Raw genomic sequence first — 22,801 nt, forward strand, 5'->3', positions numbered from 1 at the left:
GGGGACTTTGTGCAACGTAATAGCTGTGACCGGTCAGTTTCAGGCTGGGACTCGGATTATCAGCTGGAAATCGTCCAAAAAACGCTCGGAGCTCCAGTCTGTGATGCAATAGCTACGTCTCAAGGGAAAAAGTCGGCCAAGCTGGTCGGCTACCTAGGTCGGGCAGTATTCGTAACTTCGCCATATCATGGAGTTGGAAATGCTCTGGAACAGCAGCACCGCCATGTTGTAAACCTCGCGTGAGATGGTTGACTTGGGCTGGCCGTGTGCGAGTGTTCCTTCAAGTGTTGGATATTGTTCCATTCTCAACGTCGTCTGGCGGGACATTGTATTCTTCCATAACGTCTAGATGGACATCAATAGTAGTGTGCGATGCGCCTTTTTCGCCTAGCATCCTAGAGTGAACGCTTTCCCCCCTCAATGTGCCAACAGGCGTTGTTCTGCTTCCAACACTATATCGTGATATCATCCATAATGCCTCCAACGACTGTTCTTCTTGCTCTATCTCTAGCCATCCGTCGCCCGTTTTAATATGTTGTTGTACAAGGTTGTAATAGTAATAGTACACTGAATCGAATCGGTATCGTGGGTCGTATATTCCGACGTAAAGGAAGGAAGGGGGTCGAGTCGAATCGAATTCCGTAAAGCCGCATTGAGCCGGTGGTGTTTCTCCAATACCATCCACCACAGTCCAATCAAGCCTTGGTGCCCATGACCTCCTTGACGATCCTGGCAACAAGGGTCTTCTCGACATCCTTGCCATCGAGACGTCCGCCGGGGCCTAGAAGCTTCTTCATAACCTCGCCCATCTTAGCATCGACACCCTCGGCCGCCAGCTCCGACTGAACCGCCTGGACCATATCCTTGAGCTCCGCCTCGTCAACCGCCTGGACGCCGCTACCGGCAACGTATTCCTCAAGGACACGGATCTGCGCCTCCTCCTTCTCGACAAGGTCACCACGGCCGGCGGCACGGAACTGGTCGGCAGCTTCCTGGGAGGTGCGGGCAGTCTTGCGGAGGAGGGCAACGAGCTGGGCGTCGGTCTCGATCGGCTGAGAGGTCTTGCTGGCGTTGAGAACAGCGGCAAGAACGGCGCGCAAAACGACCAGGCGAGGCGCATCCTTGGCGCGCATGGCGACCTTGAGGTCACCCTTCAGCTTGGCATAGAGAGGAGCGGGCGCCGGGGCAGCGTCGGAGGAGTATGCCCTGATGGGCTTGCCCGAGAGCTGCTGGGACCATCTTGTGGTGTTGGGGGTGAAGCGGCATGTCTGGCGGGAAGTAGAGCGAGCGAGGAAGCTTCCGATGAAGCTGGCGGGGAGACGGGCGGCCATGATGAGAGTGACGGGATACTAGGTACTCGTTCGGGAATGGGTGAAGGGAGGAGGGCGGCTATCGGTCGCTGAGGTAAAAGTGTCGAGATTACAGCGGAGAGCTGAGCTGATAGCTTCCCGTAACAGACCTAACAACGGTCCAGTCAAATCCGAGATCTCCATTTCGTAGTAGATGTGCTGTTGATTGGCTGCCCCAGTTATAAATTGGACCCTAACTGGGCTGTTGGGGGTCATCCCCGGCCTAGCCCGAAGCTATAGCGCCGAGACCTGATCGAGCTGGCGACGATGGTCCCGCCAAGGTGGGGGTTGCGCGGGTTAGGGTTGGCTTTTGGTCGAGTCTACTTGTATCTGAAGACGTGCAGCTGCATCCCGCCTTCGGACTTTGGATATGATGGATTCCTCCGTCACGATACCTACCTCTTCTCTGGCTTGTTGGGAAAATGCAAACCTGACACTACCGATGGCGGTATAGGTAGTGTACTGAGAAGAATCAGAGTTCCACCACATTGCAACCTTCAATAATCCGAATCCGAATCGCGCCGGACATTTCAAAGCTAAGGTAGGTAGGTTATTCAGGGCATTGCAAGGGTACGGTAGCCCAAGTGTGACCTAGGTCGTTTACAAAATTGGTCCAAGCTTCCAACTGTAGCCAGGTGAAGGGCAAATTACTGACACCCCACGCACATTCACACGCACACTCCTCCCTACTAAATGAATTGCTACCTTTCTATACCCTTTTACATTTATATTGTGCAACCAACGCTAATTGTTCTTGGTCGTTCCCCGCTACTATTTTATTACCGTCCTTTTTGCGTCCTTGCAAAATTCTAATTATACCTACCTACCATCAGTATTATCCCTACCAATTATATTAAAAATACCCCCTCCCTAGGAATTCAATAGAAATTTCCTCCCCACGCCCGTTAATAAATAGGATAATAATATAACGCCTATATAATAGACGGCGTACTTACTTAAGAAGTTAGAGTAATATAAAATAGGTTTTGCCTTTAAAATTTTAATAGAAAATAATATAAATTAAAATTATTTAAATATAATTAGAAGTAGTTAATCCTAATTAGAATTAATTAGATTTTAATATATTTGTAGGAGGCTAATAAAGTTATAAAGAATAGAGTTTAGGAGGTTATTATTTTAAAGATTAAAACCCCGGGTAATACTATTACTATTATATTCTACCTTTTCGTAAACGAAGCGCCGAATACCGAAAATAAAGAATATATTCAATATATATACCCTATAATTTTACGCCCTATAAAGTATTGTATTGTGCCGGAGAAGTATTTCCTTAGCGGCGTTTATATTTATTATTATTATACTAGTTTGGTTAGTAGATGTTTATTTAAAATGTAAGAGAAGGAGGAGAAGAAGAAGAAGGAATTGGCCGAGGATATTTAAGTACCTTGGATAGAGAAGAATAAGGATGAGATAATAGAAGAAATAATTTTTAATAAATTAGAAGAAATAGAGGAGGTCTTAGTAGAAGATAAGAAGAGATGTAAAGCTACTAAAGCTTTACCCCTTAAGCGTAAGAGAGATATTTAAAAGTACGCTATATATATTTTTTTCTTCTATTTATACTATATAATATTTTAATTTTTATTGTACTCTACTTTCAGTCTTATATATTCTTTTCGTATGTGATACATAATGAGTAATAATATATATATACTCTAATATAAATAAGATAAACAATTTTTTTTCGAATAGATTCTAGTTTGTATTGATTAGGATTAATTAACGTTGGTTGATAGTAAACAATTATTTTTACAAATATATAAATATAGTTGGTATAATATATAATAGATTTGCCTACTAGATAGATATTCTATATTTTAAAAATTAATATATATTTATAATATATATAATAGCAAAGATTCAAATATTTAATATACTAATATAAATAAATAAAATATAGTTTTTTATTTTTAAAATAAGAAATAAAATTTAAAAAAAAAATTAGGAAAATAATATATATTTTTATATAAATTCTTTTTAAATTACAAATTATATTAATAATTTAAGGTCTTTATTATAATATATTTATATTTTATATTTAATTATATATTAATTTAATAAAGAGAAATTAAAGTAAGTTATTTAAAAGAGGCTATTAAAAATATAAACTTCTTTTTATTAAAAAAGTGAAGTAGTAAAATTATTTTAAATATTTTAAATGAAAGAGGGTAAAAAATATATAAAAAGTAAAATATTTAATAAATATAAAAGTTTAAAATATTAATAGAAAGAATATACTATTTAGTATAAAAATATATATATATATATATATATATATATATATATATATATATATATATAAGAATAATAGTAGTATTATTAAATATATAAATAATTTTCAAAAAATACTTTATTATAATAGAAATTTTCCTTTCTATTAATTCTTTAAATATAATTATATAGAATACTTAATTATAATAGTTATACTATAAATATATTTCTAATATTCTATTTAATATATAGAATATTCTTTTATTTTTTTAATAATCCAACTTATATAATATATATTTTCATTTTATAGTATTATAAAATTTATAAAAAATTATTTATTCTACCGTTTGAACTTTATATTTTTTAGGAAACGTAGAAATAGTTTTTCTTAAAAATATATAAATATAAAATAATAAAGAATCCATTTTTTTAAATAAAAATCCTTTTTTAATATTAAAATAAATAAAATTTCTTTTTTAAGAAATAAAATAGTTATTATATACTTTCTCTAAACTTTTATAATTTAAAAAATATGAAAATAGAATATAATTAGCTAATATAAGGGATTACTTTTATTTATAATAATAAATAAAATAAAAATAGAAAATTTTATAAAAAGAAAAAAGGCTTTTAAATATGTAATTATATATAATAAATATATAATATATAGAATTAAAATATAAATTATAGGGTAGTTTAAATATTATACTTTAAATATTTAAATTAAATATAATATAAAAACTATTATAATAGCTTAATTAAATTAGAATATTATACTTAATTAAAGCTATAATATAAATAGGTAGAGTAATTTAAAAACTTTAAAAAAATTTCTATTATTAATTTAAGATATTAAATTTCAATTATTATTTTTTATAAATAAAACTATAAATATAATATTAATTTAACAATTTAAAGTAAAGAATAAAAAAAATCTAATATTATTAGCCTTTTTATACTTTTTATTTTAATTAAATTATTTTTCTACTTATAATTTATTTTAAAATTCATATATTATTAATAAATTCTTTAAAAAAGATAGTAATATATATATTAAAATTTTAATTTTGATTATTTATATAAAGAAGATTAAATAAACTAAATTAGAATTCTAATATATAAATAATTATTATATATTATTATATATTAATATAATATAATATAAATAAAAATATTAAATATATATATATATATTATATAATTTTCTATAATATTTTAAATAATAATATTTTTTATATTAAAAAATAAAATTAATAAAATTATTTATAATATACTATTAAATCCTATATTCTTCTAATGAATTAGGGAGCCTATATATTATAAAACTTAATTAAGAAAATTGGATTTTTTTAGCGAAATAAAACTATACGAAGTACGATTAACTACTTTTGTTTTCAAGTAATCACTATTGGTTATAGTTAGAACCAAAAGACTGCAGGCGTTTCTACTAAATCTGTACTTTAAATATTAATTCTCCAATATAGTATTCCACTCCTTTATACTCCAGTCTTTTCCTAATAAGTTATCTCGCTAAAGACATACAGATACCCACTTATTACTATAGGTCGTAAGGTAATTGATTTTAGGCCCTATACCGATTTCCTTTAGTAGGCTTATAATAATAAATTTAACTACGAATAGATATTTGAAAGCTTGGAGTAAATATTTGGATTCTAAGTTGGTCGGATAATATTGAATAAATTCCTCAAAATATTCGATACAACCTCTAATTATAGATTAATAATAATTATTAGTAATAAATTTTGCAATGAGATTAGGACTATTACTTAAGAATAATTAGTAATAGATATAGAATTCTATGTTTTATTAGAAGATTATAGTTTTATAATTTTAAAGATAGGTATAGTACGATTGTATTAACGTTTTTAAATTTTAAAGAAGTATACGCCCGATATATTGGAGGAGAAGCTTATTAAAGTATGTGTTATTTTAGAAGGTGTTAGAGAGTTTGATAAAGTGTATTTTATTTGGAAATTTAATAAATAGGAACTATAATTTTATTTTGTTAAATTCTTTAAATTTTACTTGCTTAGAGAACTATTCTTTGTTTGTTTTAAAGAATAATTCTTAGAGGTAGTTAAAGAGAAGTTGGAATTCTTTTAATGATGTTGAAGGGGGTGGATTGTATTGGGTCCTAATTATATATAGTATATTAATGTATATTTGAAGTTGCGGCGGTTTAGTATTGAGGTTTACGTTGGGATAGATGTGTATTTACGATATGTCCTATGGTTTTATACCGGCGTATCTATAATAATAGCGAGGTTGGTATTTTACTAGTAGATAGAAGTTATTAGGAAGTACGGGTTTATTCCTATATTTATACGAAGCGATTGCGGTAATAAAATTAATATAGTTGTTAGAAGCGTTTATTTTATTGTCTTAGGAAGTAAAATGTAACGGATCTTGAAGTTTTGTAGGTTAAGTCCTAATTCTATTGTTATTATTAAGGAAGGTGAAGGAGAGGGTGATTTTCCTATTTAGTATTATATAGTTTAAAAAGATTAAGTGTTATTGGTTTTTAGATTTAATTAATTATTTGAAATATAGGATATTTTTTTCCGAAGAAAGAGTATTAATAATTAGTAGATTGAAAGTTGGTGGAGGTAATTGTATAATAGTCGAGGGTTTTTTTGGATAGTAAGTTGGTTCTAAATATAATTAATTAGTATTAATTTAATATAAATAGGATTATTTCTATAAATTTAAATATATAGATGTATAGTTAGAGATAAGAATGGAGGACTAGATTGTTTTACTTTTTATTTTTATATTTTGAATTCGGATAGAGTTTATTAATTAAGTTAAATATTGGAATTAATATAGGATACGTCTTTAATATAACTGTTATTATATTATTTTTAGTCGATTAGTTACTTTATTTTACAATTATAATAAAAAGGAAGCTTTTGATTATTATTATTAAATAGATTAGAACTAGTATATATAATTGAGGGAAATTGTGTATAGAGATAATTTCGAATTCGACTATTATTTACTGTAAGAGATAATGGATTTATATACTTCCTTAATAGAAGATTTCGTTTTTTACGTTAGGAATGCCTACGATTAGTTTTTCTATTAAGAATATAAGTATTTTCGAGAGAAGTTGAAAGATTATATATTTATACGTTAGAACCCTAAATTTTAATTAATAATAGTATTAACGAGCGTTTTCGAAGAAGTTAAAGAGATAGTGAGATAAGTAGGCAATAATATCGATAGGATAATAGATGTTTTAGAGAACGGTATAGAGGATATTGAAGATGGTAATGAATATTGGTGCGTGTAAGGAAGTAATTAAAGGTAATTAACCGTAGATAGTATAGGTTGATAGTTTTCTATATATATTATTAGGTAAAGTTGTAAGTTAGAAGGAAATATATAATTTAATTGAATATTTTATATGTTTTTAGAAATGAAATATCAATTAATAAGTTTAAAAATTAATGTACAATATAAAGTATTAAGGAAAAAAATAAAGATAAAGGAGAGTAAGTTATAAAAAGATTATAATTATTATAGTATTTAGAAAACTTATATTATAATATATATTGTAATACCTAGAGTTTAGATTATAAAAGTAAATATATTAAATTTTTAATTTACAAGTACGATCTATTATATAAAATAATATAAAATAATTATTATATGCGATTATTGTTTGTGGCTCTGAGTTGATAGAGTAGGAGGAGGGGTTGTTGAAGGGGAGGCTGTACTATTTCTATTAGAGGTAGTTGTTCGTAACCCTTTTTGTTTGAGTACGAAGTACGTTAGGATTTTTTCGGTATTAATTAAATTTATTATTTCTTTTTTATTTGAATTTATACCCGTTGAACCCTATATTTCTTTGTTAGATAATACTTCTCCTCTGGGTGTTATATTAGTACTATTATTTCTATTTTACTATATTTCTTCTATATTATTTTCTTTTTGCGTGTTAGTTAGCTATTAAGAAGAGGGGGGAGGTTGTTTAGCCCTTGTATTTTTTTTGGAGTAGCCTTTTTCTATACGTTTATTTCCCTGTTAGCGCCTACCCCCGGCTTAGTATAATGCTCCTTTTTGATTTTGGGCGCCTACTTTATACGTAGTTCTATTTTAGTCCCTAGCTCCTATTTAATAGTAGGTATATCTTGTGGCGTCTTCTTATTTCTTTTTATTATTTGTATCTTCCTACTATTATATTCCTTCTTTAATTTAGGTTCCTCTTTAATAACCGTTTTCTTTATAAAGGATTTCTTTATAGTTGGAGATAGGGTAGTAGAGTTCCCGTTACCTAATAATATAACCCGCTTTTATATTTGCTTTAGCGTTTTAATATCCTTATTAGTAGTCCTAACCTTTAGAATGGTCTATATAAGTGTAATTACTAAGGGTAGATCTTTCTTCGGCCTCTTAAGTTCAATTTCTTACTAAAGTCTTTTAAAGTCGATGGCTTTAGAAGATTCTATATATAAATTTATAAATTTAACCTTGTTTTCGGGATTGAATTGATCGATTCCTATAAATTCGAATAATTCAATTTTAGTTTCTTCGGGTGCTTTTTTAGCGAATAAGCATTTTTTACCGAGATGTTAAATAAGTACTAAGTAGTTTGGGAAGGGACCTTTGTTTAAGGTTTAATATTTTAAGTTAGTATAAATAAAGTAATATAGAGGTTTGTTATTAATTTTGGAATTTGAATTACCTTTTAAATATTTGTAATATTATATTTATTAATTAAAGTTAATAAGGTGAATATTTTTGGATGGCTTTCTGTTTATTATGTTTTTGGCGCGTTGGTTTTGAATTTTGGCGATATTTATTACTTTATTTAGAGTATTGTTTTTTATACCCGTAGGGATATAAGTAGTGTAGATAGTAAGCCTTTTCTTGTGAGTACAAATTATATAAAGGATAATAAGGGGTTTTGGTAGAGTTGATATTGATAGTTGGATTGGGCTAGTAATTAGAGTATCCCTTTTAATAATATATATAGTTTCGGGTATATTAACGGGCTTTATAGCGAGACGTTGTTTATATTCGATATATTTAATTTATTTCGGGTAGTTAATTAAATATTCTTTGTGGCGGATGCCGGTTTTTAAGTATTATTTAGAATATATAGTAGAAAATATAGTTTATAATTAATAATAAAGAGTAAATATAAAAAGATGCGGTATTTAGTAACGAATAACAGGAGATGTGCTGTGTTAACGGTGTTTTAAAGTCGAGTTTAATGGAAGGGAGTTGGAGAGAATTGATATTAATTGGAGATAGTTGATTGTAGCCTTAAATGTCGGAGGTGTGGCGGCTCTGAGGTTCGAGGCCTTTAAATTATTGAAAAATAGAATAATATATATACTTTACGTATTAATAAGTATATAATTAATAATAATAATATATTATATTTTTAAATTTAATTTTTTTATTATATATTATATAGTATATATATTTAATAAAGAATTTTCTTATATATATATTTAATTCCTAATTTTATTTAATTTAATTAATTATAGAAAATTTCTTTTTAATATTATTAGAATTTCTACTAATTTTAAAATAATCTAATAAATAGTATTTAGATATAACATTTACTTTATATACTATTATTATAATTTTAATATATTATAAATAGTAATTTAATTATAAAAATAATATATAAAATTATATTTATTATTTATTATAGAAAAGACTTTTAACTTTAATTATATATTCTTTCTAATTTTTTAAAATAATATAAATATTATATTATAGGGCTAGTATATATACTTTGTATTTAATATTAGCGTATAATAGCTTCTAAGACTACTATTACTATTATTACTACCGGTTATTACTAGGTAGTAGTTAACTAGTTAGAATACTATTTACTATAGGTTTGTAAACCCGCTAGCGGCTGTCCTTATAAAGCTAGCCTTTTAAGTATTCGGCTATACTTCTCTTCCTTCTCCTTTATATAATTACGTATAATTATATCTACTACCTACCCTTTCCCTATAATATATTAAAAAGAAATATATTTATTTCTATATTTTATATTTTTATATTATATATATATATATATATTTAAATATAATATTAAATTAATAAGTTTATAAAAAACTAAAGATTTTTTTAATTTTATTATTTCTTTTAGTATTACTAAATTCTATAAAATATATTTATTTTATACTTTAATGTATTTTATATAAGTTTCTTTATATATACTTTTCTAATAAAAAATTTTATAAATATAAATATTATTAAAAGTAATTAAAAATATATAATAGGTTTTGAATAAGAAATATATATTTTTATATTTAAGATTTTTAAAAATATAATATATATTAAAATAAAAACCCCTCTTTTTATTTAATAATAAAAGTTTATTTATTTGGAATAAAATTTTAATTTAATAGATAAGAGTACTTTACTTATAGGCTTTAAATAATTTTCATTTATATTATATTTAAATTTAAAATTATTAGAAAATTAAATATTTATTTTATTAAAAAACATATTATTATTCTTTTAAACTCTTAAATACTATATTAGTTTTCTTAAATATTAAGAAAGTATTTTAATATAAAATAAATATTAAAGAATATTTATATTAAATATAAGAATTCCAATTTTATATTTTATATTACTTTTAAAGAAACTTTAAAGTTCTAATTCTATAATCCGTATATATAGTTTTTATTCAATATTACTATTATTATTTTATTATATTTTTAATATATAATATATATTTTAATTATATTTATTAAACTTTTCTTTTCTTTTAATTATAATATTCTAATTATTTACTCTTGGTTTATATTTAAATATATATATAAAGGATACTATATTAAAAATTATTTATTTTATTATTAGTTTATAAAGAAAATATTAATTTTAAATAAATATAATAAATAAATTTAAATACTATAATATATAATATTTCTAAAACGTTTTAGAATAATTATAATATTTTAAATTATTGTAAATTTTAAAAAAAATTAAAATACAATTTCTTTAAATAATATTATATTTATAATAAAAGAAAATATATTTATATATATATATATATCCCTTTTTTAAAATTTAATAAAATATATTATATTTTATTTTAATATAAGAAAAAAAAGAAAGGAAAATTAAATATTTTTGTATAATATAATATATAAACGATTTGAATATTATACTTTCTTTTAAAAAAGTATAAATTTTATTTAAAACATTTATAAACGTTGAAGTTTATACTGTATAAGGTAGGTACTAGTAGATATTTTTAATATCTACTACATCTCGCTCTTACGAATAGCAATCTCAGCACGAACCCAGGCCAAAACCTTCTCTAAATCGCGGACCTTACAACCACGGATAATTTGAGCCGAAAACGGAATAATATAATTGTTCTTTTTCTCTTACTCCTTCTCGTACTCTATAAATATTAAAAGTTAGTTACTATTATATATATAATAAAAAAGAAATATAATATACCTTTACGGATATTATAATTAGTATCCTCGCCTTTGTAAAAACAATTGGTATAAGTGTGCTTAGAAAGTTTGGTGCCGGTAACAATATATTTTTTGAAGGGGCTATAATTATTAATTTTAATATATTTATTATAGGCGCGAGGGTTGGTGCGGCCTAAAAAGAGGTGGCGGGCTAAACTTACGAAATGTTTACGGCGGTCCTACTTTAATTCCAATATAATTTCGCTAGTTTTAGTCTAAAAGACTTTAAAGTTAAAATTGCGGGTAATAGTCTATATTCTTTAATTAGGATTAATTACTTCCGATTGGGATTAATTAATACTAATAGATGTTTCTTACCTTGTGTTTAGATAAGATCTTATAGATTTCGTTAATATCGTAATTAAGAAGTTTTTTAATAGTAAAATAAATAGTATCGACGTCGTTTTATTCTTAATCCCCTATTTTTATTTTATATATTGCTAATATACCCTTAGCTAACGATATTTAGTAGTATTTGAAGGGGTGTAATTACGTTATTAGATTAATATTATTAGGGTATTTATTATTAAATATAGTTATTATATACTATATTAGTATAGGAATAATATATATTATATATACGTACGGAATACATTTACCGATTAATTATTATTATTTGTAGATATTATCTTTTAATATATTATTATTAGGGTTAAAGTATTAAGAGTGTCTTACTGTACGAGGATATACGAGAAAGTAGGGTTTGAGGAAGGTGAAATGCACTTAAACTGTATTTGATTGCTAAACTGAATTTATATTAACGCGCCCAGGCGCGAACCTATTGCTTGCAGCTGGCACGGACCCTTTTTCTTTCAACTTTTGGATAAACGACCTAGGTTACACTTGGGCCACCGTACAAGGGTCGGAGCTCTTCCGGAGTGCCGGTCCCGCCAGTGGACTCCAATGGCCCCGTCAATTCACCTTTAGCGCCTGGCGACAACACGCTTCTTTGACAACCTGGAATGGATTTGCCCAGGCAATCGAGCATTGTCCGTCATCATATTCAAGGATGTCCCAGGTTATCGCAAGTCCCAGGCCGAGATGGCTTCCAGTCATGATGGTCTATTGTCGGCGGGAACCAGCCCATTGTGGATGGATGTCGCTACTTTGATGTGAGCGAGCGAGTGCTGGTCATGAAAACGCCAATGAAGGTGCAGGATAGAAGTACTAGTTTATGCAGAGCATCTAGAAAGGGAAAAGCATGAATGAGGAGGGTACCTGACTTTGATTCTTGCCAAGTTCGTGTACGAAGTGCCGACGGACAAAGAATTCATTGCGTTAAGACAACGTGACAAAGTGAAGTGGAAGCAATCCATCCATGGAAGCTGGAGCGTGACTGAAGCGGCTGCTCCCGTCCTTCTGAAACCAACTCAAGGTAGTCAATCTCGCCACGGCCCGCCCGATCATTGAAAATTGTTAACACGCGTGATTTCCACCAGAATTTCAATTTGTCGTAATCGAAAAGGAATTGCAAGATTGGAGGATGAGTTCGACCTCCCAGCTCTTTGTTTTGGTAATTGGCTCCTTCCCTTATTCGATTCTGGCTAGAGGTATCTGGACCGCTGGACCAAAGTCACCGGAGGAAGGAATGATGGGCAGACTTTTCGCTCGCTAGATGTCCATTCTCTTGTCAAGGCAACAGCGTCCAAGCACTTCACCGGGCATTCCTTCCATCAACTCAGTTTCGCACATGAGGTTCTCCTGGCTCAGTCCGTCTTCACTCAAATCCGCTCCCAGTCCACTTCATCTTCCAAGAACTCTTCGTTGCCTGCGACGACCAAGTCGGGTGTCTTCGATCCACAAACTCGCTCCATCATCTTTGCCGCTGAGTCCTCTGCTAAGATCTTGTGATTTTGCGCAAAACAGTCTATCAAGCTCTGGTACGTATCATTCCCCCTCCATCTTTTCGGCTCCCGGTCGCGTTTCTGCTTTCTCCTCGGTGTCACGCGTTGGACATGGCCATGGTGCTGTTGTTCCTCGCCATGCCCAACCCCCGGAGCTAAGCCTTTCATTTCGAAGCCCGGCTAAGCAAACATACTGTAGAATGCAGGTTTCGGATCCTCTGATCAGGGGTTGATTGCAGACCCCGGAGTGAGCAAGACAGAAGTCCCAATGTGTCCATCTTAACGAGCTTCAATGCCGAGCTCGCTTCCTCGCATCACCATGCTTCCTGTCCTTTGGCGGAACATAAGCGGTGTGACTCGGCTGCCTGCTACGACCTGGTTTGCGTCCTATACAGACATAGCTGCAGAGGAAGAGTCAGTCTCCTGCTTTTGACCATCGTTCAATCCATTGATTGAATTGGGACGTTCACTTACACCGGAAAATAAGCCTGATGCAAATCGGCCAAACCACAATCAGCACATTTCCATTGACCCTGTTTGAACCCCAGCTAGGGGATGGGGGGAATCAGTCTACATACCTTGAAAGCTGGGTTATCAGCTTCACTTCGAGCTTGCGCTACCAGGAGCTGAACATCGGTTTGTGACATGCTTTGAGAGATCAGTCAGTCAACGATCCGTTGCCATCTTCATGACAATTGGGGTATATGCTTACTCCAGAACCTGCGTGAAAGGATAGGCACAAAGAGATGACAGCATTCGGTGGACGATGGGCCGGCTTGCTTCTCCGATATTGTGGTCTCGCGGGTCTACAAGTGCGTTAGACAGGATGAGTGTTGTACACAACCACGAAGCAACTGCCACACTCACCATTCGACCACCCACACAGAGGCAATGTCACAACTCTTGTTTCGACCTCGACAAACCCAACCTCGGTCAACATTTGCTGCAATCGGAGAGGCGCTCTGGGGTCTTTGTATGGCTGGACACTCTGCATGTAACTCTGGGACCACACCTGCAGAGCATGGTCTTGAGCTTGGGTCAGAACTGTTCAAAAAGCGCGTTATTGGGCGAGTCGACTCACTCGCTGTCAATGTTCCATTATCCGATTGGGCGTTGAAGTATATCTCGACCATTTGACACCAGCCTCCAGGGCGCAAAGTCCTGAATATGTCGGTCAGGTAATTGACCCATCGATCGGCATGGATGCCGCCCGACATCAATCGACTGTGCACCAGGTCGAAGTGGTTCGAGGGGAAAGTTGAGCTGCTGGCGTGTCAGTCTTGGGATTGTCGGATATTCCAGGCCCTCGGGCTTTCTCACGGGCTGTTCAAGTCGTCGATCTGTAATTCCAGATTGGCAGGCAAGTCCTCCGGCATTGGATACGGATATATATCGAGTCCGATCACCTGTGATCCTATCGTTAGCAATGGGATCACGCAAACCGGTTGGCCACAAAGAAGGTCTCCGGCTTTGACAGTCACCACAACTATTGAGGCCGGGCTCAACGAACCTCGCATTCCGAATATGTCTCTGCAACGTCAATGGCCCACGAGGCAGAGCCAGAGCCACAGTCTAGGATCCTCCGGGGTTGTGGAATAGGTGGGAAGATCAGTCTGTCCTCAAACATCAATTTGAACAGCCCGTGGATGTACTGCAGGTACTCGATCTCGTCCTGAGCCAGTCATGGTTAGGTCGAAGCAATGGCATGCGGATGGGCAACTCTCACATCGTCGACAGGGGAGAAATACACGCCATGTTCCACGGCATATCGTTGATACTCCCTGTTGTGGTGCAGTATGACATCGCGGTATGTCTCGTCGACAGGAACTGTCTGAAAGTCACTATATCTCGGTCAGTGACTTTAACTGGGCTATTCGGTCGAGGAGAGGAGAGGTACCCTTCATCCATTGGACAACGATTGGAGAAAAAGACGATAATGAAGAAAAATTGCGGAGTGGAGGGTGGAGGGGATAAGGAAAAACAGAGAGCAAAGAGAGACGGAAAAGGAAGAAGCAGGTTGCAAAACACATGGCCGAGCTTATGCAGAGACAGTGTTGGATGGGACGGTCGCTAGCGAAATGGATTCGGAAGTTTAGGGCTCACCAAGATCGCCTCTATCGTACTTTGGTGGGCTCCCCCCAAGGTGGACATATTCCTCTTCATGGACCCTCGCCCAGAACCTTGCTCCACGAACCGGCACCTGGGAAAGCGCCTGTACCACGCGATTTATTGCGTGCGGCAAACATACGGCACACTTTAAATTGAACGAAGTTTGCTTTGTGGATCTTGACTCAGGCCAGATTGCTCACATTGGCCGACAAGAGGCCTTTGCACCCCACGATGTTGCTGCCGATCGTGTACGTTCGCTGGTACTCTGTTTCCATGGGTTGTGGGAGAACAGATCTTCTACGGGCCCGGCCGCTCGCCCACTTGGCAAAATATCAGGGAAACGGGTGGGCGGTTCGTCTCCATATCATGGTAGCAGTTGCGGAGTGCCCCGAGCAGTGTCAAGCATATGACCAGGCATATCTCGCTCCCGGATGCTATGCCTCATGACGGGCAGACAGGCTGCCGTAATCTATCGAGGATCGGACCCAAATTTGACGGCCCTCATCATGATTCCATGGGGCTGGAGCCACCGTCCCCTTCTACCTCAGTCCTTCATATAAGAAGCCCTCGGTCGGCCGTGAACCATCTCTGGTACATGATATGTACGTATAGGCCACCGCTAGCTTCGGCTGAAGACTGATTGCTGTCGCCCTGATTGGAGAGAACACGATGCACCTCGGAGACCAGGATGTCCTGATTCCAAAATTCGCAGGTGTGCTTGATACAGCTCCTACAAGGGGGGCAATGCGTTTTGCACCCTGGTCCAATGTATCGGCTCCCCATTGCGGGTATTGCAAGTTGACGAGAGTCAACCTGACCTGGACGTTGGCAAGCTGGATCGGGCATCTCCCAGAAAACACGGGAAAGCGATGGGGATTCTGAAATATGGCATTTGCAAGGCCCACGACACTGCTCTGGCATATCTGATGAGCTCGTTTGCTTGCCGACTTGTCAGGCCAAACCTTGACAATCGGATACTCCTTCGACTTTTCGGTCCATGGACGGGTCCTCCTCATGGAGTACAAACAGCAGCCAGGTTGTTTCTGTCTCGGAAGTGGCGCCTTACTCTTCACATGATACGTGAACCAATCCCAAGGACATGGACTTGGGTTTGCTAGAACGTAGGAACCCGCGGTCCTGCCGGAAAAGTTCCGCTCACTGTTACCCCTTGTCGTAAGACATTTTAGTGCTCCAAGAACGTGTCAGATATCTTTAGACATTCAAAGGGGAAAAACGAAAGCAGTCTCATCCAAGATTGCCCAGGTTACGGCTAGACCCCACTCCAAACATTAGCAATTCTTACTGTATGGTGCAAACCTCAGCATCCACTGAGGTTTTTAGCCATCCCTCCACCGATGTCGAAAGACCAGGATCCAAGACGGTGACAGTATCCGGCAGGTAGGCCCATCGAGTTGGAACAGGAAAGTTTTGAGAAAGCCAACGCGATCGAGGCGCCAGTCATCGACCCACATGGCGAACTGTTCCAGGCAAGGGACTAGCTCGTACACCGGCCGGACAGCCTGGCATTGGGGGTGAGGACGGGGCGAATGCGCGTCTAGAAGACTCGCCACTTTGTGGAGGAGTTTATGACTATGCTTGCTGCTTTCGTTGGCGGAAAATCCGTAAATGGTTTGAAAGGTGGACGAATGAACTCGTACCTTCTGCAACAGAATCACCACCATGGTAACCACCGAGCCACGCAAGTGGATCGTCAACAACGTGCTGACCGGCCTGATTAGCCCATAGAAATACAGCTCATGGTACGATGAGCTATCTGGATTGACCTTTTGGTAACCAATCGAGCTTCATCTCCCGTGGTAGGCGCAATCAAATCCGCCTGCCCACGGAGCAAGGAGGTCGAGCCACGACCTGCTTCACAAGGCAACTCTCCTCTGCTGACCATCATTAGAACTACATCTCTGTACGGGTCTGTTCTGTAGCCAAGCTCGACATTCGATCGAGGCGCAATGTGACTGAGGATCAAAAAGATACGCCCTATCGGAAGCCACATATGAGAAAATGCTGGGTTCGACGCCAGCAATTCATACTCCGGTGCTGCTGTTACAGCCCAATTCGCAGAGGCATGCCCTATCCAGTTTTGCTGCTCACGTTGCACAGCCGAGAGAAAAAAACGACGATGGTCCCATGAGTCTGGTTGCAAAAGCCACTTTTTCCATGCTTGGGATGTTGGGAACTTGGGATGCCCTTCTGGGATGACCGAACCCAGAGATGCGGCTCATGACCCAGGGCTTTGGGCATTTCATTCCGCCGTTCCACAGTACCCGAGACACGGACCGGATGTTTAATGAGATTAACATAGGGGCGGGACCCAAGCGGACACCGCTTGTCAGTACCCCACAGCAAAGGAGAAGACTGGTTGTCCCAGAAAGGGAACTGGAGGAACATGGAAGAGTTGATGGAACCGCAGTACTGTGAAGAATTTTGGACTTTTACGCAGTACAGAACCGTATTCGATTTACTTCAGTTGGTACTAGGTGACTTCTGTCCACAATCGATCATCTGGTAGTGCTTGGGGATGTCTGCGCGGACGGCCCTGCGCGTCAAGCAGCGGCATTGGTCCCACAAAGTACCAGCAGACAGATAGTACATAAGCACGCCCCTTGTCCCGAGCTCCGATTGTCAGATCTGATTGACTGATGGGGCGGAGGGGGCGGGGAAGGTTTCGGCCAGCAGGGTTCCAGTTTTACGTGCCGTGCGTGCTCAACGGGATGGTGGTGATTGACCGGGGCTCCATGGCTCAACCACTTCCTCGGGACAGCAGCACACACGATGTCGGTGTCCACACACTGCCCTCACAGAACCACAGACGTCGCCGACCACTATTCTGACATCCCACACGCATTTCCGGTCATTTGCCATCTGTTTTGCGCATCACTCTGGGCCAAGCAAGTTACAATCAGGACTATCCTTCCAGCTTTAATCCGCATCATTTCATCTAGCGGTCAAACATCAAGCGGCGGAGAGAGTCGGCTGAAGCCACCCTATCGCCCACCTTTCCGAAATTGAGTCAACCCACCCAACCATGGGGTCGAGGTGAGCTGGTTTAGAGCCAATATCTTTGCGCATTGCGTTCCTCTGCCTGGGCTAGCATTGATAGAAGTCCTGTGTAGTGGAACTGCGGAAGTGGTGTCATGGTCTTGAGCGACTCGCCGGACTGAAACACGGTGAGTGCCGAATATCCTTCGATGTTTCCATCACGGAGAGAGCTCCGACCCGTTCATACCCTGTTCCTGGCGTATGGGACTTCAGATGGGGAACGCTTAAGGAACGCTGCGAGCACCAATCGCCCTCCAGAATTCTAAAGATCATTCTGTGTCATCTGCCAACTCATCAACGGGCTCCTCTCCTCCATTGCTGTCTGCTTTTTAGCAGTCTGCTATCGACACCGATGGATCTGGGACGATCCAGCCATGGCATGGGAGCCATGTCTACAACAATCGGTCAGTCTTTTTGCTTCGGCTCAGTATCGCAAATCGTCGGTATCGTTCGGATCGTATGCCAGGTCTGGGGTCATCACGGATTAAATGCCATGGATGACTCAACAAGTCCCGTTGTCTTTTACCGAGGGGTTGGTAGCGATTCCCGCTGGAAGCAGCCATAACCTTGCGAGACGAAAAGGCGGAGGGACAGGTCGTAAAGTACACACCGTGTACATGCGTACTTTGCTGCCAAGCAGGCACTTCAGTGTGCAACTCGAACACCTTCTGAATCTGAAAAAGATATTGGTAGGGTCCAGCACAGTACAGCGGCCTGCGACCATATTTTTGCGTGGATTCATTATGGAGGACGGTCATTAAGAGGTGCGGCTTGATATCGGAGATTTCTCGCTCGAGTTATGGACAAGCAGTCGAACTAATGACCCACCCACTTGCCTTATTTGGTATGCAAATCGTTGCCTGCTTCGCGAGGTTGTCGGTTTGTTATTTCTGGTGAAGTTCAGCATACACCGCGCGATCTGCCAGCTTATTTCAAGATCTCGATATCGACACCTTCGAACTGCTCGCCTGTTGGTGCCGGACAAATGTGCTTCGCTCTTTACACTACAGGCTTGGTGCGGGTGAGACATCCGTTGATCCACCCCTTATTCTAATAATCACATGGCAACTCCTAGTCTACACTACTAGCCTCGTCGTCCAGAGCCCAGAAGCCAGGAATCGCGGCTCCTCAGTCCCATTATGGCTTCTTGAATACCTCTACTTGGTGCGGTTCACGTTACCATCGATTCACGATTCAGTCCTTATATACTAGTGTATGTAAAGCGTGTATCAAGGCCCTGTTACCTTCAAAGTGAAGCAAAGGTGCGGCACCGGGTAGTTCCGCACCCGGTATGGATTTCTTTTTCGTTCTTCTTCAGTATGAGTACCAATTTGTTCCTGCCTGTCTTTTTTTTTTTTTTTTTTTTTTTTTTTTACACCCGTCCACTTCTCCGACTCCTCCTTTAACTCATCGTCTGTGCGAGCATTGGGATGACCGGCCGGCCACATCAGAAACATGGCCTGGACTAGTCCAAGGAGAACCCTAACGAGAGGTCTCCATAGGATATTTGCTGACCTTGGTTCCTCGAAAGCGAACATCCGGTTTCGATGTTTTTGACTTCAATCATGTTGTGTTGCACGCTTATTCCCCCCCAGCGGCCTCTGTCTCTAGTCTAGCGCCCTGCACCGCTACATAGCTACCTTGCCCCCATGCCTTTCCACATGGTAACCCCAATGCTACGCCGTTGCCTACCCGTCTCACCCACCCGTCTGTTATAGTGTATGTGACCTAAAGATGGCACTAAAATAAACTTGAATGCAACTGCAACTGCACTAACACCCGAACTTGGATGAATGAGTCCAGGGGAACACGCGAGCGGTAAGAGCCCCCCTGCTGGCCACGCCACACGGAGAATTGATTAATATTAGCTTAGGTCGATCTGCCGGAGATTAAGAAACAAAATGCGCAAGGAACTTGCCGTTTTCACTACACTACACGTGAAGACTACGATTGCCGTCCGCGATGCGCGATGGCTTACAAATGCCGAGATGCTTTTGGATACTACATAGTGTAACCGACGAACGAGGGTCTCGTCTCGTGGGGAAGGGACGGGAAAGGGACGGGAATCTCCATGACTGCGTGCACGGAAACGTGTTCGCGCTTGGTCTAAGCCATGCACTGTATTTATTCTGGGGGTAAATACTGCAGTCATCATCAATTCTCTTATGTCTGTTCGAGGAATACATACAAAAAGGAAGGAATATCTACACCGTCTCGGGATGAAGTAGAGGGTGGGGGGAGGGGGCATGAAGAAGCTGCGGTCGGTCGACATGTCATCGAGGTCCAGCAGGGCGGCGTCAAGGGTACCAATGCCATCGTAAAGACGGTGGACTTCCTGGAATAAGATGGAAAACCAATTAGACGTAGGTACACTACAAGGTGACGGTGGGCAAGGTACCCGGTCACCCGGTACCCGTTCGGTCCCTTAAGATGCAATCATTCTTCAAGTGCCCATTACTTCCTTTGTGGCTGCTGACTAAGGAATGAATAAGTGATTGTTCGATTAGGTCCAGGTCACAATCCGAAAACAAAAACTCCTATAAATGTGCTTTATACCTATCGACTCAAGCAAAAAACAGGATCCTTCCCGTAATCAGTAGACGTTACGGACGGGGGGTTTTAGTGCCCGCTGGGTATAATAGCATAGGAGCAAGACACTTGACCACATGACCTTCTTTTCCTGATATATATACACATATATCTATAAGTAGGTAATTTTCGATGCGGCATGTGGTCTAGGCCATGTGCTATGACCGAAGCCCCCGGATTACCAGCTGTGACATCGTTCCTTGCTTTTGCCTATAGAACCACCCATATGTGTGGAGTTGAATAGGTTGGCAACATGAACGGACCGGTGAACACAAGAGAAAGAAGCCTTGAAGCACATGAAGAAGACGGGGAAGATAGAAGGCCAAAAAAGAAAAAGAAAGAAAGAAAAAAAAAAAAAAAAAGAAGGAAAGAAACAAAGAAAGAGAGAATAAAAAAGAAAGAGGGAAGAAAAGTTTTTTTTTGCAAGTCAAGAGTATCACCTCGTGTCAGAGAGAGTGAGGATCCTCGCGATGAGAAACACCAAGATCCAGTAGATACTCAAGAAGATACGAAAAGGTTTAACAGGTCTTACTAAGTACCTAAGCGAGCGATCTGAATACGGGGAGTCTTACCACGTACAGATCGAGGGCTGAACAGAGCAATACCGATTTTCCATCACTAGATGCGGTTTCCCTCGACTACCTAGACAAGTATAGCGCCGGATAGACCTGAATGGCTTCGACTAATTTACTGATACGGTTGATACGAGTCGCATGGCTTCTTGGGAACAAAGTATCCAAAAATAGGTAGGTAGGTAGGTAGGTAGGTAGGTAGGTAGGTAAAGAATACGATTTGAGCAAGATCGTATCGAGTGCAGTGAGAGAATCTGGAAAAGAGCGGTATGTCACTACATTACTGCGTGCGCACTTAATGGCAAGTGGACTTTGCAACACGAGCAACGGAGTTATCTCTAGATTCAACACATTCGTGACATGATAGGCAATATATAGCTTAAGTGCAAGTGATAACAACCAACCACCACACTACACTACACAAAATGTCAGTATTCGAAAAACTTGATCAGGAAGTGCAGTTGGTGTTACTCGCCACCTGGTTGACCACTGCTAGAGGTACTCTCAAGAAGAAAGGGGCCGCTGTAGGTACTTTCAGACACAACAACAAAGATTTATCATCCATCCATTATATCCGTTGTGGTAGCACCAAGGACTTCATAGACTGAACTGCAACTTCACTTGAACACACACACACTTCGGTCCGCAGCGAGGATACCATGCACAATATCTAAGTAGTCCACAGGAGAAAGAGAGAGGGCGTGTACTTACGAAATCAAACATTTCTACAACGTAGTGTAGTGCAGTGAAATGCTGCACTATTGAAATCTCAAAAAAAAAAAAAAGAAAAAAAAAAAGAAAAAAAAAAAAAAAAAGAAAATTCAATTCTATCTCCCATTGCACTACAAATGGGGAGACTTCCCTCCAATCTCGATCACCGCGGTCCTATCGGATGTGTTCTGCTGCTCTTATTGTCCGTCCTAACTTCATTATGGAATGCACTCGGTCGGTTCTTCGTAGTAGTATAGCTTGGAGGAACAACAAGAAAGAAAAAAAGAAAGAAAAAAAGAAGGGGTAAAGAAAAAAAAAAAAAAAAAGAAGAAGAAGGGGAAATCAGGTATTCAAGAGGGCAGTGACTCCCGTCGAGTACCAGATACATACTTAATCATTATAGTTAACTACCTAACTGCCAACCTAATTAAACGCCGATATCGTCAGTTATTAATTATCTAACATAGCAGAACAAGAAGAGCGCCATTGAATCACGCACGATATGTATGTATGTATATGTGTATGTATGTGTATATGTACCTCTATGCATGTATAGTAAGTAGCTTCTTCATCTCATTCATAGTCGAACTCGTACCTTTTAGATATTTATTAATCTATAGAGCACCTTACCTCGCAATCACTCGTAATACCTCATTGCATCATCCCGCCAATTTTCAATCAACCAAGGTAATAAACTACAACGACAACCTCCTCCTCCTCCTTTTCTCTTGATTAGTACAGTACTGCAGTATAGTCCACTTCAGTGCGTAAGCCAGAACCAGGTACGACACCGGGGTACGAAACCCGTGGATACCCAATGAATTCTTAAGTATATAGTAGTAAGAAGGTAG

The 22,801-nt window shown here is 37.6% G+C and overlaps 2 protein-coding genes across 2 annotated transcripts; both read right to left on the reverse strand.

Annotated features, from left to right (window-relative positions):
* Positions 1–511: 511 nt before the first annotated feature.
* B0T23DRAFT_239739 (Yqey-like protein-domain-containing protein) lies at positions 512–1,457 on the reverse strand. The gene has a single exon (XM_062834017.1). It carries the CDS (start codon positions 1,329–1,331, stop codon positions 696–698), a length of 636 nt encoding a protein of 211 aa, XP_062688596.1. The 5' UTR covers positions 1,332–1,457; the 3' UTR covers positions 512–695.
* An 11,734-nt stretch (positions 1,458–13,191) lies between these two features.
* On the reverse strand, positions 13,192–16,703 carry B0T23DRAFT_325641 (S-adenosyl-L-methionine-dependent methyltransferase; the record flags this gene model as incomplete). The annotated part of the gene is made up of 9 exons (XM_062835522.1): positions 13,192–13,299; positions 13,491–13,560; positions 13,625–13,718; positions 13,780–13,938; positions 13,994–14,175; positions 14,233–14,318; positions 14,423–14,584; positions 14,639–14,753; positions 16,492–16,703. The coding sequence occupies 9 exons, from the start codon at positions 16,701–16,703 to the stop codon at positions 13,192–13,194; spliced, it is 1,188 nt and encodes a 395-aa protein (XP_062688597.1).
* Between the last annotated feature and the right edge of the window lie 6,098 nt (positions 16,704–22,801).

This window comes from Neurospora hispaniola, assembly GCF_033458365.1.
Source record: "Neurospora hispaniola strain FGSC 10403 chromosome Unknown B0T23scaffold_9, whole genome shotgun sequence".
Taxonomy (NCBI): Eukaryota; Fungi; Ascomycota; class Sordariomycetes; order Sordariales; family Sordariaceae; genus Neurospora; species Neurospora hispaniola.

Bases quoted from the DNA above. Each gene is read 5' to 3' on its own strand.
- B0T23DRAFT_239739 (XM_062834017.1), bottom strand. From the start codon at position 1,331: ATGGCCGCCCGTCTCCCCGCCAGCTTCATCGGAAGCTTCCTCGCTCGC.